Source organism: Pipistrellus hanaki (genome assembly GCF_964339955.1).
Source record: "Pipistrellus hanaki genome assembly, chromosome: 12".
Lineage (NCBI taxonomy): Eukaryota > Metazoa > Chordata > Mammalia > Chiroptera > Vespertilionidae > Pipistrellus > Pipistrellus hanaki.
Window position 1 is genome coordinate 19,902,614 of NC_140514.1, and position 14,310 is coordinate 19,916,923.

The window sequence follows — 14,310 nt, forward strand, 5'->3', positions numbered from 1 at the left end:
CCTGTTGCTTGCAAAAATTTGGTTGGGTATGGGAAGTGGGAAAATTAAATTTAAAGAAAAATTAAATGAGCCGGTCAGAACAAAAGCAGCACTGTGCCCTGTCAGAACACAGGCTGCAAAGGAGAAGAATCGGGTTCCTGTCCCAGAGCTGCCACAAACCAGCTTTGTGATCTTGGGCAGACCAGGTAGCATCCAAGGGCTTCGGTTTCGCCTTGTACAAGGGAGCTGGATAATATCATCTCTGTGACCCTTCCAGCTCTCATCGTTTGTGAACACGGCACTGAATATTCAGAATTACAATGAGCTCCAGTTCTTGTACAGCAACAAAAATCTCCACACTGTAACCTCACTACCTGGCCCATCATAAACCACACTCACATACATGGTGTTTAAGTGTCGTGTCTCTCCCCGCCCCTACTCCCCCCCCCCCCCCCCCAACAAAGGGCCATAAAGATGGCTCTAAAGGAACTGGGCTATAAAGGAAATCCTCTGCCAACTACATTCAAGACAAGAAATTACAACTGAATTACTACACTAGTTTTTCAAGAGTGAACGGTAATGTGGAGAGTAGAGAAGCAAAGGCTGAACATCAGTATTTTAGGATGTTAAGGAACTGCCTCCTTCATCCACTGAGAGGAAAGCAGATCACAGTTATGACTGGTCTGGGGAATAAGAAATCCAAATTCTACATTCTCCCCCATAAAGGGTAGCGTTCTGCCTCTGCTCTGCGAGTCTGTTCTGATTGCCCTCAGAGAAGGTGTTGACTTTTAAATTCTTAGTTTTGGCACTAAGTGCACAGATCTAGTGTCGCCACGGCCCTTGGAAGGCAGGTGGACCTTAGGCATGGCTCAGCCGCTTCAATGTAAATTACATTCTTCTCAGTCATTTATATTTTTTAATTCGCAAGCATTTTTAAGTACATGGGAGTATTTCATAGAACAAATTTTATGTTTAAAAGCAGAACTCCTCCAGTAATATGAATAAACCTAATTTCTTGAAGACTTTGGGTTTTCATTGACTAAATATGCCCCTAAACTGAGGCATTTCTTTGAAGTCAGCATGACCAAGAATGAAGTGTTCCACAGAAGGCAGGGTTTCAGTGCCAGAACAGTGCTATTATGGACATTCTTGATCATTCATCCAGTTAATTCTTCTCAAACCTATATAAGTGAGGTCACACATAAACAGCGACATAGGAAAATGACTAAACCTCATTAGAATAGAAAGTAATATTTTACCGAAAAACAGGATGCAATTTTTTTTTTTTCAAGAAAACAGTCATTAGAAGAGTTCTTTGGTTTATAAGAGCCACTTTGTTATTATTGCTGCTGCTCTTTTACACACATCTCTTTTACTGTATAATAACCCCCAATATTAACATGGGTATCCCACATAAATTAAATTCGTAAGATTTGGGTGCTACATAAAAGATGTCAAGGCAAAATAATTTTCAAAGGAAGCTTTCAGGTCTTTCTCAGTTACAGTAAAAGCAAAATATGTTTCCCTTGTTGTTGTTTTGTAAACATTATCCAACAAACCAAAAAAACTAGATGTTTTAACTAGTCCTTGAAAAGCTGAGACTCTAGCATGTGTTTACTGTTTAGTGAGATGGTGACCATCAGTGAAGTAATCATTAATCATAGCCGGGTTCCTCAGCAAATACACTGGTATTGGCACTACAGTCAATCACCAGCAAAGACTGCAAGTAACACTAAGACACTAACACCTATTTGATTTGGAAGAGAATAAGGAACAGAATGATGCTGGCCATGTACTGTTCTCTCTGCCATTCTCCATCTCAAGGCCTTGCAACATCATCACAAGCCTAGCCGCTAACCAGATGCAAACACATGAGCCTAAGAGAGTGTGAGAATAAAAATATTAGCATTATTCCCATGGGACTAGTCACACGGTTATTACAGAAATAATCAGCATTAGCACACTACAACGTTTGTTTTGTTCTCAAATGTTGTAACACCCTAAGGGCAAAATTATCTTTATTTGAAAAAGGTTAAAAATGAAAGTTCATGTTGCGTATCTTTGCTAGAAAATGGTGGAAAATGGATTTGTTGAAACCACATGAAGAGGAAGAGGGAATCAATTAAAAAACAGAAATCTAATAAATCTAAAGTATTTCCAAGTGAAATGCTTATGGTAAGCAAATTTCTTGTAAACATTGCACTCATGTCACTTGAACAGTCCCAGATGGTGAACTAACTTTGTGGTCTTGAAATAAAAGTCAGCCAATAAGAAAAAAGTGACTACAAATTTATTATCAATGGAGTGGGAGACAAGAGATCCAGAATCAATCAATGTATTACTATTTTTTCTTTGCAAAATTTAAGAGGTTTGTGGAATTTTACTAAATAGACCATTTCATTTAAATTTAAATTTGTATGTGTTAATTAAAGTAATAATATTGAAGATAAAAGTGAGGTGAAAAATCTATAGTCATTTATATAACTTTAGAAAAATAAAAATGTTTGCAAAAATTACGTAGTTTTGAAATGTATCACAAGGTCTAATTCTTAAACTACCATAAACTTTCTTCAGTTGGTAACTGTGTGACTTTATTCAAGAAATATTCATAATTCCTTTTTTTTTTAAGTTGAGTTATACATAAAAATTTGTGATCTGTGCTTTGACCAGAAATGATAGCAGGTGAATAAACATCTAACCTACCTGCTCCACCGTCAATAATCCATCAGGAGATTCTGGCAGGGATTGCATGGGGAGAAGCTGGCACAGTGTGCCTAAAAGTAAAGAAACTTCCTTCATGCTTCTCCAACAGCATACCAGCACCATCTGAGCGGTTACATCACATGTTTTTCTGTCTTTACCTAAAAAAAAAAAAAAAAAAAAATCTATTGCAACACTTGATTGCTCACATCCAGGTTTCTTAGAACTTATTCGTAATTCCCTACAAATAATCTGCTTAAACAAACCAATTTGTCATAAATTATATTTATTCAGGAAAAAATAACTAACATTTGTTGAGCATGTCCTATGAGTAGGAATTGTGTTATTTCTTTAATATATCATTTTCAAAATAAATTAAAAAATATAATACAATAAATATTATTTCAAAACTTAAGTATAACCTTGGAAATTCATTAAATAAGTTCTGTCACTCAGTCATCTATAAAATATGACTTTAACAATTATAGTTCATTACTTATTTTGGTGAGGGGGTTGTTATATCAGTAAAAGAGTAGGATAGGGCTATTTAAATCAAAGGAAAATACAAATTCACTTTCAAAATACATTTAAATTCCATGGTAAATAAACTATAATTAACCTTGCTCTCTTTTCCTAGTTTTAGAAATAGTTTAGTGCTCACATTAAAAAAAAGTCAAAGACAAGTTATTAAATTTAAAAGGTAAGTAAACAAACAATATTTACAATGTTATCCCACTTGTGTTTTTAAAAGCCCACTAAACTAAGAGGATAAATGTACACATACATAAATACATAGAACATGTCTAAAAGGATATGTACTCAAAGGGAAGAAGTGGGATTAGGGATGAAGGAGGACTTTAATTTGTTTTAAATCGTATTTACCTCTGTATTGTTTGAAATTAATATAATAAGCAAATATTTATGTTATTTTGTGTAATTAAGAAAAAAAAATACAGAAATTTTAATAAGACAATAGCCCCACCTAGTGGAGAATGCAGAAACGTGTAATAAATCACTAAGATAATATTGCTCCAGATGAGTTTTTGTAGCATTATAGAAAATTACAAAATAACAACTTATGAGAAAATAAGCAGGAAGAACTATAATCCTGGAAGGTTGGTACAATAGAGCAGCTCACATTTTATTGAATAATAAGGTTTGTTTCCTTTAAAAGGCTGCTTGACTGACTATAAGGACTCACAACAGACAAGGAACCATAGTGGAAGAAGCCGATTGCTGCAAACCCAAATTCCCAGGGCTTCCCTGCTCTTACACCACCTGGCTGTCAGGACAGGTTTTAGCAATCAAAGGCTCTCTGTTGTAGCAACTTATATATTGCTCTAAGGCACACCATTTTCTGGTAAAAGTTTTATAAACTCATTCCCCAAATAAATCATTTATACGCTAAAAAAAGACTTCATTTTCTAAAAATGCTCTGTACATATTTGTAGCCTCTGATTTACTATATAAAAAAGAGAACTGTACATTTTTCTTTGAAACTTAAACATTGATTATAATATGATTTTTATATAAGCTACCTTTGATTTCTGCAGAAGTATCAATATTAGGTACATTGGCATTCAAGTCCTCCAAGTCAAAGCTATCATGTTCTTTCAATATTTTGGCTTGATTGAAATAATCATTAGTATCTCGCGGCTGAATCTCATTCAAAATCATCTGTAAGCGGCTTGCTGACTCTGAGAGAGAGAGAGATGACAGTACATAAAACCCCATTTCAACACCACATGCTGATTTTCCTTAGAAGTATTTGCCCTAAAAAATAATGCAATTTTCAATACTTGATAATGAACTATATTAGAAGGGACTCACAGGATGAATTATGGGAAATTTATATAAGGTATCAATGACACTGAGTGTACTTTTAATATGTTGTATAGAGGCATCAATTGGCTGCCTCCTGCACACCCTCTACTGGGGATTGAGCCCACAACCAGGGTATGTGCTCTGACCAAAAATGGTTCGTGACCTCCTAGTTCATAGGTCAAGACTCAACCACATTGGCCAAGCCTGAGTGTACTTTTAAAATATGGCGCGCGCGCGCGCGCGCGCGCACACACACACACACACACACACACACACACACACACACACCAGAAACTGTCAATAAGACAAAGGCTGCCATGCCATTCCATTCACATCGCTTTTCTTAGTATTGTCTAAGAATCTCAATCATGTGGAAGAAAAGCAATAAACTTTTATAAATTTTATTTTTAAGAGACTGTTTTCCCTATCTACAACGCAATTTATCAAAGTTTAAAAGTAGGAAGTTTAAAAGACATAAAGAAACCCACCACCAACAAAAACAATCTTTTATAGCCCAGGAATATCATAAAGTCTTCAGATTTGACTTTAAATGCATTATGTAAAATACTGCTTCCTAAGTATGATTTACAGTCCTAGTATTATATTAAAGTTCATTTTTATTCCCTAAGCACTCACTGGATCAGGAAATGTAAGCTCCATGAATGCAAAACTTTGTTCACTGCTGAGTGGCCAGTGCCTGGAACAGAAATTAGCTCATGGCAGAGGCTCAGTAACATGACCTGAAGGAATGAACTGATGACTACAAGGTAATAAAGAGTAAGCCCGGTCAGGGTTTTAAAGAAATAACAGGTAATCATCTGAAATCAAAGAGCAAATCAAAGAGCAGGTATTTACTGTATACCTATTATACACACTTATACTTTAGATATTATGGAAAATACAAAGACTCAAACTACTATCATCATGATGATTCAACCAACATCTTATGTTCTCTTGTGGTTTCCGTGAGATTTTGCCAAAAACAAACGAATTCAGACAACCATGAAAAAGTAACAACTGGACCAAAAGAAACCATGAAAAGATTAAGAAAAAAGAGGGATTATCAGAGTAAAAATTTTAAGAACCCTGCTATTCAATTTTATTGGCTTTCTGGGGAGATTCATTTAAAGGAACTCAGAATGTATGGCAGATAATGTGTTTGGCGGGGGAGGGGAGGGGGGAGAGGAGGAGTGGAGAAAGCCAGAGGAAAATAACAGTCAAAATAAGAAAAGACCAGTGCACCACAGACAAATTTTTGAGAACAACAGGTATTTTTAAATGTTAATAACTATAATTTTAGCATACTTTGCAGGCCCTACCTACAACAGGTGACAAATACTCTAGATTTCTCATCCAGAATAGACAGGGTGGGGCAAAGGTAGGTTTATACTTGTGGATACACAAAACAAAGCTTATTCTTATATTAATATTTATCCTTTTATTATCTTCCATGCAAACTACTGTAAACCTATTTTTGTCTGTCTCTATACTGGTACTTGCCTGATTCAAATATTAGTTATCATATGGGCTGTTTTTTATTCCTATGTACTAAGTAGGAATGTTAAGGCATCAGATTTCTGTATTTAGACTATCAACTAAAATAAATAACTATGTCTTAGTGTCATGAACCATCACCAATCTTTCAACTCATTTTTAGTAAAGAACAAAATCTAACATTTCCTATGCAAACACACACATCCAGGTTAAAATAACAGTCCAAGGTATTACCTTGTATGCTGTGGTGTGTTTATGATATATTCAGTGTGTTTTTAATACAAGGCTCACAGCTGTACTCTAAAATGCATTCAAACTTAATATTTTAAGAGACCAAATGTAAATTCGCTTATGATTTTATAGGTGTTAACAACAAATCGCTTCTGACCCTTGTAGTACAGGAATATTATTATATACCAGAGGCCTGGTACACAAAATTCATGCGCTCTGTGCCCTCTAGCAGTTCGAGAGCCCCTGAGAGCCTGCAGGGGGCGGGCCTAAGCAAGCAGTCAGACATCCTCAGCACTGCCCTGGAGGCAGGAGAGGCTCCCGCCACCTCTGCTGCACTCACCAGCCGTGAGCCCGGTTTCTGGCTGAGCACTTCTCCCCCTGTGGAAGTGCACTGACCACCAGGGGGTAGCTCCTCCATTGAGCATCTGCCCCCTGGTGGTTAGTGCACATCACAGCAACCAGTCATTCCACCATTTGGTCAATTTGCATATTAGCCCTTTATTATATGGGATAACCTAGGACATCCCAGGCACTCAGTTTAATTTTCATTCTTTCAGGAATTATTAGTTAATTGATTTATTCATTATAACAAATATTTATTGTGTACCTATTTCTACTAGGCAGTATACTAAACACAAGGAAAAAAATAAACAAAGATCCCTATTAAATTACTAGAGGCCTGGTGCACAAAATTCGTGTGGAGGGGAAAGGGGAAAGTGTCCCTCAGCCCAGCCTACACCCTCTCCAATCTGAGAAGCCTTGAGGGATGTCCGACTGCCCGTTTAGACCCGATCACAGTGGGATCGGGACTAAAGGGCTGTCAGACATCTCTCTCATAATCCAGGACTGCTGGCTCCCAACTGCTCACTTGCCTGCCTTCCTGATTGCCCCTTACCACTCTGCCTGCCAGTCTAATCACCCCCTAACCACTCCCTTACCAGCCTGATTGATGCCTAACTGCTCCCCTGCCAGCATGTTCGCCCCTAACTGCCCTCCCCTGCAGGCCTGGTCCTCCCCAACTGCTCTCCCCTGCAGGCCTCAGTGCCCCCCAACTGCCCTTCCCTGAAGGCCCGGTCGCCCCAACTTCCCTCCCTTGCAGGCCTGGTTCCTCCTAACTGCTTTCCCCTGCTGGCTATCTTGTGGCGACCATCTTGTGTCCACATGGGGGCAGACATCTTGTGTGTTGGAGTGACAGTCAATTTGCATATTATTCTTTTATTAAATAGGATAGAGGCCTGGTGGGGGCTAGCTGGTTTGCCCTGAAGGGTGTCCCGGATCAGGGTAGGGGCCCCCTTGGGGTGTGGAGAGGCCTGGACGAAGGGCCTGTGGTGGTTTGCAAGCTGGCCACGCCCCCCGGTGACCCAAGTGGAGGCCCTGGTATCTGGGACTTATTTATCTTCTATAATTGAAACTTCGTAGTGTTGAGTGGAGGCCTGGGCCCACCAGAGTGTGTGGAAAGCTTGGCTTCTTCCATTGCCGGGAAACTCAAGCCTCCTACTTTCTCCATGGCCACAGCCATCTTGGTTAGAGTCAATTTGCATACTCACTCCTGATTGGCTGGTGGACGTGGCTTGTGGGTGTAGCAGATTGATGGCTAATTTGCATATTACTCTTTTATTAGATAGGATAACAACCCTATGAAGAAGCACTCTATGGGAAGTACAGAGTGGGAAGAGACAAGGCTGGCAAAGTTGCAGGAGCCAAACTATTACATGACCTTAGAATTAAAGTATTTTAAATAAGGGGGCTAGGGTAGAGCAGGGTACAAGGGTCAAGTAAAGGTTATGTGTGACATGATGAATTGTATGATTAGAAAGGATTACTTTCAGTGTAGCAAGAAGGAGATAAGAGTAGATGTTCAGAGGCCCCTAGTACAAACAAGAGAAGATAAGAGCCTGGAGTAATGTAAGAAGATGCAGATAAAAAGAAAAGAGATTTGAAAGATATTTAAGGGAACACTGAAAGAATGTAGAGACAGGCTAAATATAAATGCACGAGATGTCAAGCAGCCCTAGGCACCTAAGTTGCATAAATAGACTTTTGGAAGGGCCATTTGCAAAGACACAGGGGTTGGGAGGGAAAAGACAGATGAAAGTTCATCATATCAATTGGGGGCATTTTGAGTCTCTCTTTTTTTATTTTTTTATTTTTATTAAATGGTCTTTGCCCATTTCAGATTCCTAAGAAGTTTCCTCCTTTGATTGAACCCCATCAATTGCTACCTCTCTAATGTATACTGCCCACTCTCCCAGTCCCAGCAATTACCTAGTGGACTGCTCTGAAATGACAATAATAGAAAACCCAATTTACCCCAGGGGAGGAAACGCCTTACTCATCACCTGGTTATCGTTTATTTATTTAGGTTATTATGTAACACTTAAAAATATTAGTGAACGGGCAGAAATATCACTAATAATAATTAGTTTTCTCCCTTATTTACCATGTACAACTCTCCAAATAAATGATTAGGAAAAAAATATAAAAGGAAAGAAAAACATGAATTTGAGCTTTCTTTGTTTGCTGACCTGAATCAGTGTCCATTGGGACGAGGCCTTCTGGGGATGAGCTCTGAATGATGGGAGCCACCACAGCAGAAAGCCTGTAGGACATCAGCAGGAGCTTCTGCACCACAAGTCGCCATTCACTCACCAACTGCAGGCTGCTGCAACAAGGGTATTAGGGAAATTTATACTAAAGCAAAAATCAGATTCTATGAATAGAAATTAATAGATAAAAGGAGTTGAAAGAATTTGGGTTTCAAAACTGTGCATTCTATGAAATATTTAAGAAATAAAAATGTGGCCCTAGCTGGTCTGGCTCAGTGGATAGAGCATCAGCCTGTGGACTGAAGGGCCCCAGGTTCGATTCTAGGCAAGGGCACATGCCAGGGTTGCAGGGGTGATCCCCAGTAGGGTATGTGCAGGAGACAGCCGATCAGTGATTCTCTCTCATCATTGATGTTTCTATCTCTCTCTCCCTCTCCTTTCCTCTATAAAATCAATAAAAATACACTTTAAAAAATTAAATTAAAAAACAAAAAAAAATGTGCGTATATATGTACATTTTTAATTATCTGTAAGGCCATCCATTCCTTTCCCAGGACATCTTCCTATAAGAGTTTGAAGCCCAGAAATGAGTATTCAGAGAGCACTGTGAATGCACTTACTTTAGAGGTAATTTCTGCAAAGCCCTTGTTATACAGTGAACTCGCCCATACATTGGAAATGAAGCTGCTGCCTGAAGCAGAGACTTTTCAGCCTGACATACTTCTTCCTCAAGATTTTCCAACAAGCATTTGATAACTAGAAAAAAATCAAACAAAAACACACAAAGTAATGCAAATTTTAAAAGACACATAAATTTGTGAATAGCAAAATAGTTCCCATGAAAATATCCAACTCAACTGATCTTTATAGGAGAGGTTTTGAATTTTAAAAAAAAGATCTTTCAGGGTATCCACCCTGTTATCCACTTCTAATTAAGGTAGAACAGAGTATCTTTCCCTGATTTCCTGGATCCATTTACAGCATTCACTCTTAATCATTCCTCCTAGAATCCTCTACCTGGGGTATTAAACCCTAGGCCCTCCCAGGTGCCATGTAATGTATGGACAGCAGATTTAAAAAAATAATAATAATAGCTTTATTGTGATATAAATCATATATCATTTATGCATTTAAAGTGTACAAATCAGTGTTTTTTAGTTTATGCACAAATATGAAAAACCATCATCACAATCAACTTTATAACATTTTCATCCTTCCCCATCAAAACCCCTCACCCATTACCAGTCACTCCCCTCCCTGCACCTCTCATCTTCCCCAGTTTGGCAACCAAGGATCTATTTTCTGTCTCTTTAGATTTGCCTATTCTGGACATATCATATAAATGGAATCATACAATATGTGACTTCTTTCACTTAGCATAATGTTTTCAAATTCATTATCAAGATTTCATTTCCTTACAAATGAATAATAAACAGTCCATTGCATTAATATACCACATTTTGTATATCTTTTTATCAATTTGTAGATATTTGGGTTGTTTTCACTTTTAAGCAATTATGAATAGTGCTGCTGTGAACATTGTGTATATGAGTTTTTGTTCAGACATAGTTTTCATTTCTCTTAAGTATACATCCATTATAAACTGAATGTTTGTAAACCCCAACCCCTGCCACCACCACCAAAAAAAATTCATGTTGAAGCCCTACCCCGCAACGTGGTGGTATTTGGAGGATGGACCTTTAGGAAGTAATTAGATTTTGAGAAGGTAATGAGGGAGGGGCCTCCCTGGTAGGATCAGTGTCCTTTTAAGAAGAGGAAGAAAATCTGATCTCTCCCTTCCATGTGGGCACAAAGCAAGGGGGCTCCTGTCTGCAAGCCACGAAGAAGGTACCCATCAGGAATGGAAACTTCCAGCACCTTAATCTTGAAATTCCCAGCCTCCAGAACTGGGAAAAATAAATGCCTGTTGTCTAAGGCACACAGTCTATGTAGCTTGTTATAGAAGCCTTAGCTGACTAAGACCGTGGTCGACAAACTGGGGCTCGAAAACCACATGCGGTTCTTTGGCCCCTTGAGTGTGGCTCTTCCACAAAATACCATGGACTGGGCGATTCTATTTTGAAGAAGTGGCATTAGAAGAAGTTTAAGTTTAAAAAATTTGGCTCTCAAAAGAAATTTCAATTGTTGTACTGTTGATATTTGGCTCTGTTGACTGAGTTTGCCGACCACTGAACTAAGTAAGACAATGCCAAAAATTGGAACTGTGAAGTCATATGGTTACTCTGTATTTAATCTTTTGAAGAACCCACAGACTGTTTTCCAAAGTGGCTGCACCATTTTACATTCCAGCAGCATTTGTGACGGATCCATTTTCTCCACATCTTCATCAACACTTGTATTATAGTCATCCTACGGGATGTGACGTGCTTCCTCACTGTGATTTTGATTTGCATTTTCCTAATGGTTAATGATGTTGAACATTTTCTCATGTGCTTATTTTTCATATTTGTCTTTTTTTGCCTATTCACATAGGCATTATTTATTTAAAAAAGAGAAGTCCATCAACAAGAGAATGCATTAATAAACTTTAGCAAATGTAAATAATATACAGTATTCATATAAAATTCAAAATCATGTAAAAGTAAATAATATATTGCTTAATAATATATACACAGGTGGTAAAACCTTGGTAAAAAAAATGAAAAATTAATATAAAGCAAAACAGTTATATGGGTGTGGAGAAAGAACTAGGAAAAAGGAGAGCCTTCAAAGGTGTGGCTGCTGGTGTATTTAAACTGGGTATTATCAAGTAGCTAGGGAAGAAAACTTGTTAAGTTTTTTTAATTACTACTATTTAAATCCTGTATATATTTACATATTCTTTGAATATTTGAAATATTTCATAAAGGTTAAAGATGTCAGAGAAAATAATTTTCAACTCTATCTGACCTCTCTTTTAAAAAAAAAAAAGAATCCCTATCTGTCCTTATTTCCAATATAATTCCAAAATGAAGATTTATTAACCTAAAATTAAATACATAAATCCCAAACAAATATTTGTTGAAAAACACTATATCTAAACCAACTCAGGATTTTAGAACTATATGGAAAGAATAAAAGCAGGTGCAAGATAAGTAGTTATAAACCCTGACAGCAAAGGAACTCTCTATTCTATATAGAAATAACAAAGATGATCTGGATATAGGCATGGTAAAATTTCTGCAAAAAAAAGTAAATTTTTAGTAGAGAGTTTCATAATTGCTTTACTAATGTATATTGGTATATCTACTTATTTAACATGAATGTCTGTTTAAAAACAAATGTTAGAGCTAAGTAAACTGTGCATAGAAGGAACTTGTGGTATTTTTATAGGCTAGTAAACTACTATGCTGGTAAACTCTAAAATAAAATAAACCACAAAGAAATGTTTAATCATTAAATATTCTAACCAAATGAGTAGTGAACGAGTAAGATAATGGTTTTGATAAATAAAAGCAAAAGGTCATTTACTCAATACAAACCCATCAATGTGTTCCTTTCTACCACAGCAGCAGACTTATCTCCATTTCCACATGCAGCCTGCTGAGCTTTTAAGTAGGCTGACAGAGACGACGGCAGGGCATTCTGACCAATTAAGAAGTTCAGCAGGTAGGAAGCTGTTACACAGTCATATGGTTTGGTACTGGTGCTGAGCGCCAGTGCTGCCTGGAATAAGCCTTGCAGTTTCTCTGAATCCTAGAATAAAGCACAGATTCAGTAACAGTCACTAAAACATTTAATTGGAAGGAATAATACATATTTAAAAATAGGGCCTGCCACATAACTCAATAAGAACATCAACTTCCTTTCTCCCTAAATATAGGTTAGAGTTTTTATCACAGTAATTAACGATTATTATTCATCAGTTCTAGTGATCAGGGTCTCGAAAATAATATCAGTTGGGAAATTCAAAATTGATACAACTTTTTTAAAAAGTACCTCTTTTTTTAGCAAAAGTTTATGTTTTCCTATACAATTCTACTGTGACTACAGCCAGATCATTTCTGTTATTTCTAATGGAGCAGAGTTCTTTTGTATCCAGGTGTGTTTTGTCTAAGCAGCACACCCTGCCTTCTTCCTCCCCCCTTTTCATAGAGCTAGTTCAAAGGAGGAAACTACAAATCCATACAAAAATGTAAAGCTACCAGCCTGTTCCTGGCAAAGATCCATGTGTATGCATGGAAAATAATCAGACAAGCCTCCAAAATTCTGCATCAGATCTCTCACACCTATATCTCATATACAAATCTACTCACATAGCTCATCCTAAAACACACACACACACACCACACACACACACACACACACACACACACACACACACAAACAAAAAAAAAAAACAGAACAAAGCATAGTAAGGCAGAGAGTTGAGGACAGGAGATGTGGTCCTACTCCCAACTCCAGGGTTAACATGGTGCTGGAACTCAGGGATTCACTGATCATAATATTGATTTTACTAGGATTATTCCATAACCGTCTGATATAGGGAAAAAATCATTATAAACTTAATTTTGAATTTCATTATATGTACTCATAATTACTTATGTGAAATGTACTAATTCAAATACCAGTTTATTTGCCTTTTTAAATTCTTTGCCTTTTTTTACATTTTTTATGACCTAAAAAACTTAAGATAGTGACCAAAAACCACTATTTGAAAGGACCAATTAAGCATATAAAACCATTTTTTGTAACTGACAGTAAGTCTCTGAATTCCTTAACTAACCAATTAGTAAGAACACAATACATAGCCTTTGGAATATAAAATATCTTCATTTTACCATCTGAGGTTAATCAAAATATGATATGAAGGAAGACCTTGGATATGTAGCTCTACTATATATGTGTCTATACATACACACACATATATACATATACTAAAGTTCCCTTCATGCACTGGAGGGGGGGGTCCCTCAGCCTGGCCTGCCCTCTCTTACAGTCTGAGAGCCCTCAGGGACAGGAGGTGACGGGAGATAAAGGGAAAGCAACATCTTCATCACACTTCTGCTGCTGCCACTGCCGGCAGCACAAGCTTCAGCCAGCCTTGGTTACCTGAGCCTCGGGCAGCCCTGGGCAGCTGGGCAGTTGCCATCCGAGGCTTGCCTGCACCTTGGGCTGGCCCTGGGCGGCTGAGGGGCTGAGGGAGGGTCTGGCAGAGCTGAGGAGACTGGGCACCATCAGCTCTGTGACAGTATGATGGTCAATTTGCATATTCCCTCTTTATTAGAAAAGATAGATAAAAGTCCTCAGAGAGCTTAGATTAGCATTCAAGAATATTTTAAAGTTAACTATATTAAAAATTAATTATATATTAATATAAAGCATATCCAAAGAAAGACTTTGGAAATATCCTATATAATAATGAGCTAATATGCAAATGGTCGCCATACCCTCACATCTTCACACAATAATGTTCAGACATTCAACACTGGGGAGAGAGAAATGGGGACCAGCCAGGCACAAATGAGCTCATGAGAGAGGAATGGGGACCAGCCAGGCTGTGGCCTGGGAGAGGGACAAGCTGCCTGCCCCACGG

General features: G+C 37.7%; 1 protein-coding gene across 4 annotated transcripts in view; it reads right to left on the reverse strand.

Annotated features, from left to right (window-relative positions):
• The window catches only part of THADA (THADA armadillo repeat containing), a 279,146-nt gene that overhangs the window by 232,071 nt on the left and 32,765 nt on the right, over positions 1-14,310 (reverse strand). For 3 of the 4 annotated variants that reach the window (XM_084901467.1, XM_084901466.1, XM_084901469.1), the window contains exons 17-21: positions 12,257-12,470; positions 9,395-9,530; positions 8,754-8,890; positions 4,218-4,376; positions 2,683-2,840 (exon numbers count right to left, since the gene is read on the reverse strand). In XM_084901467.1, coding sequence (XP_084757593.1) covers positions 2,683-2,840; positions 4,218-4,376; positions 8,754-8,890; positions 9,395-9,530; positions 12,257-12,470 — 804 coding nt within the window. The remainder of the gene's footprint in view (positions 1-2,682; positions 2,841-4,217; positions 4,377-8,753; positions 8,891-9,394; positions 9,531-12,256; positions 12,471-14,310) is intronic. The other variant, XM_084901468.1, reaches the window with a different exon arrangement.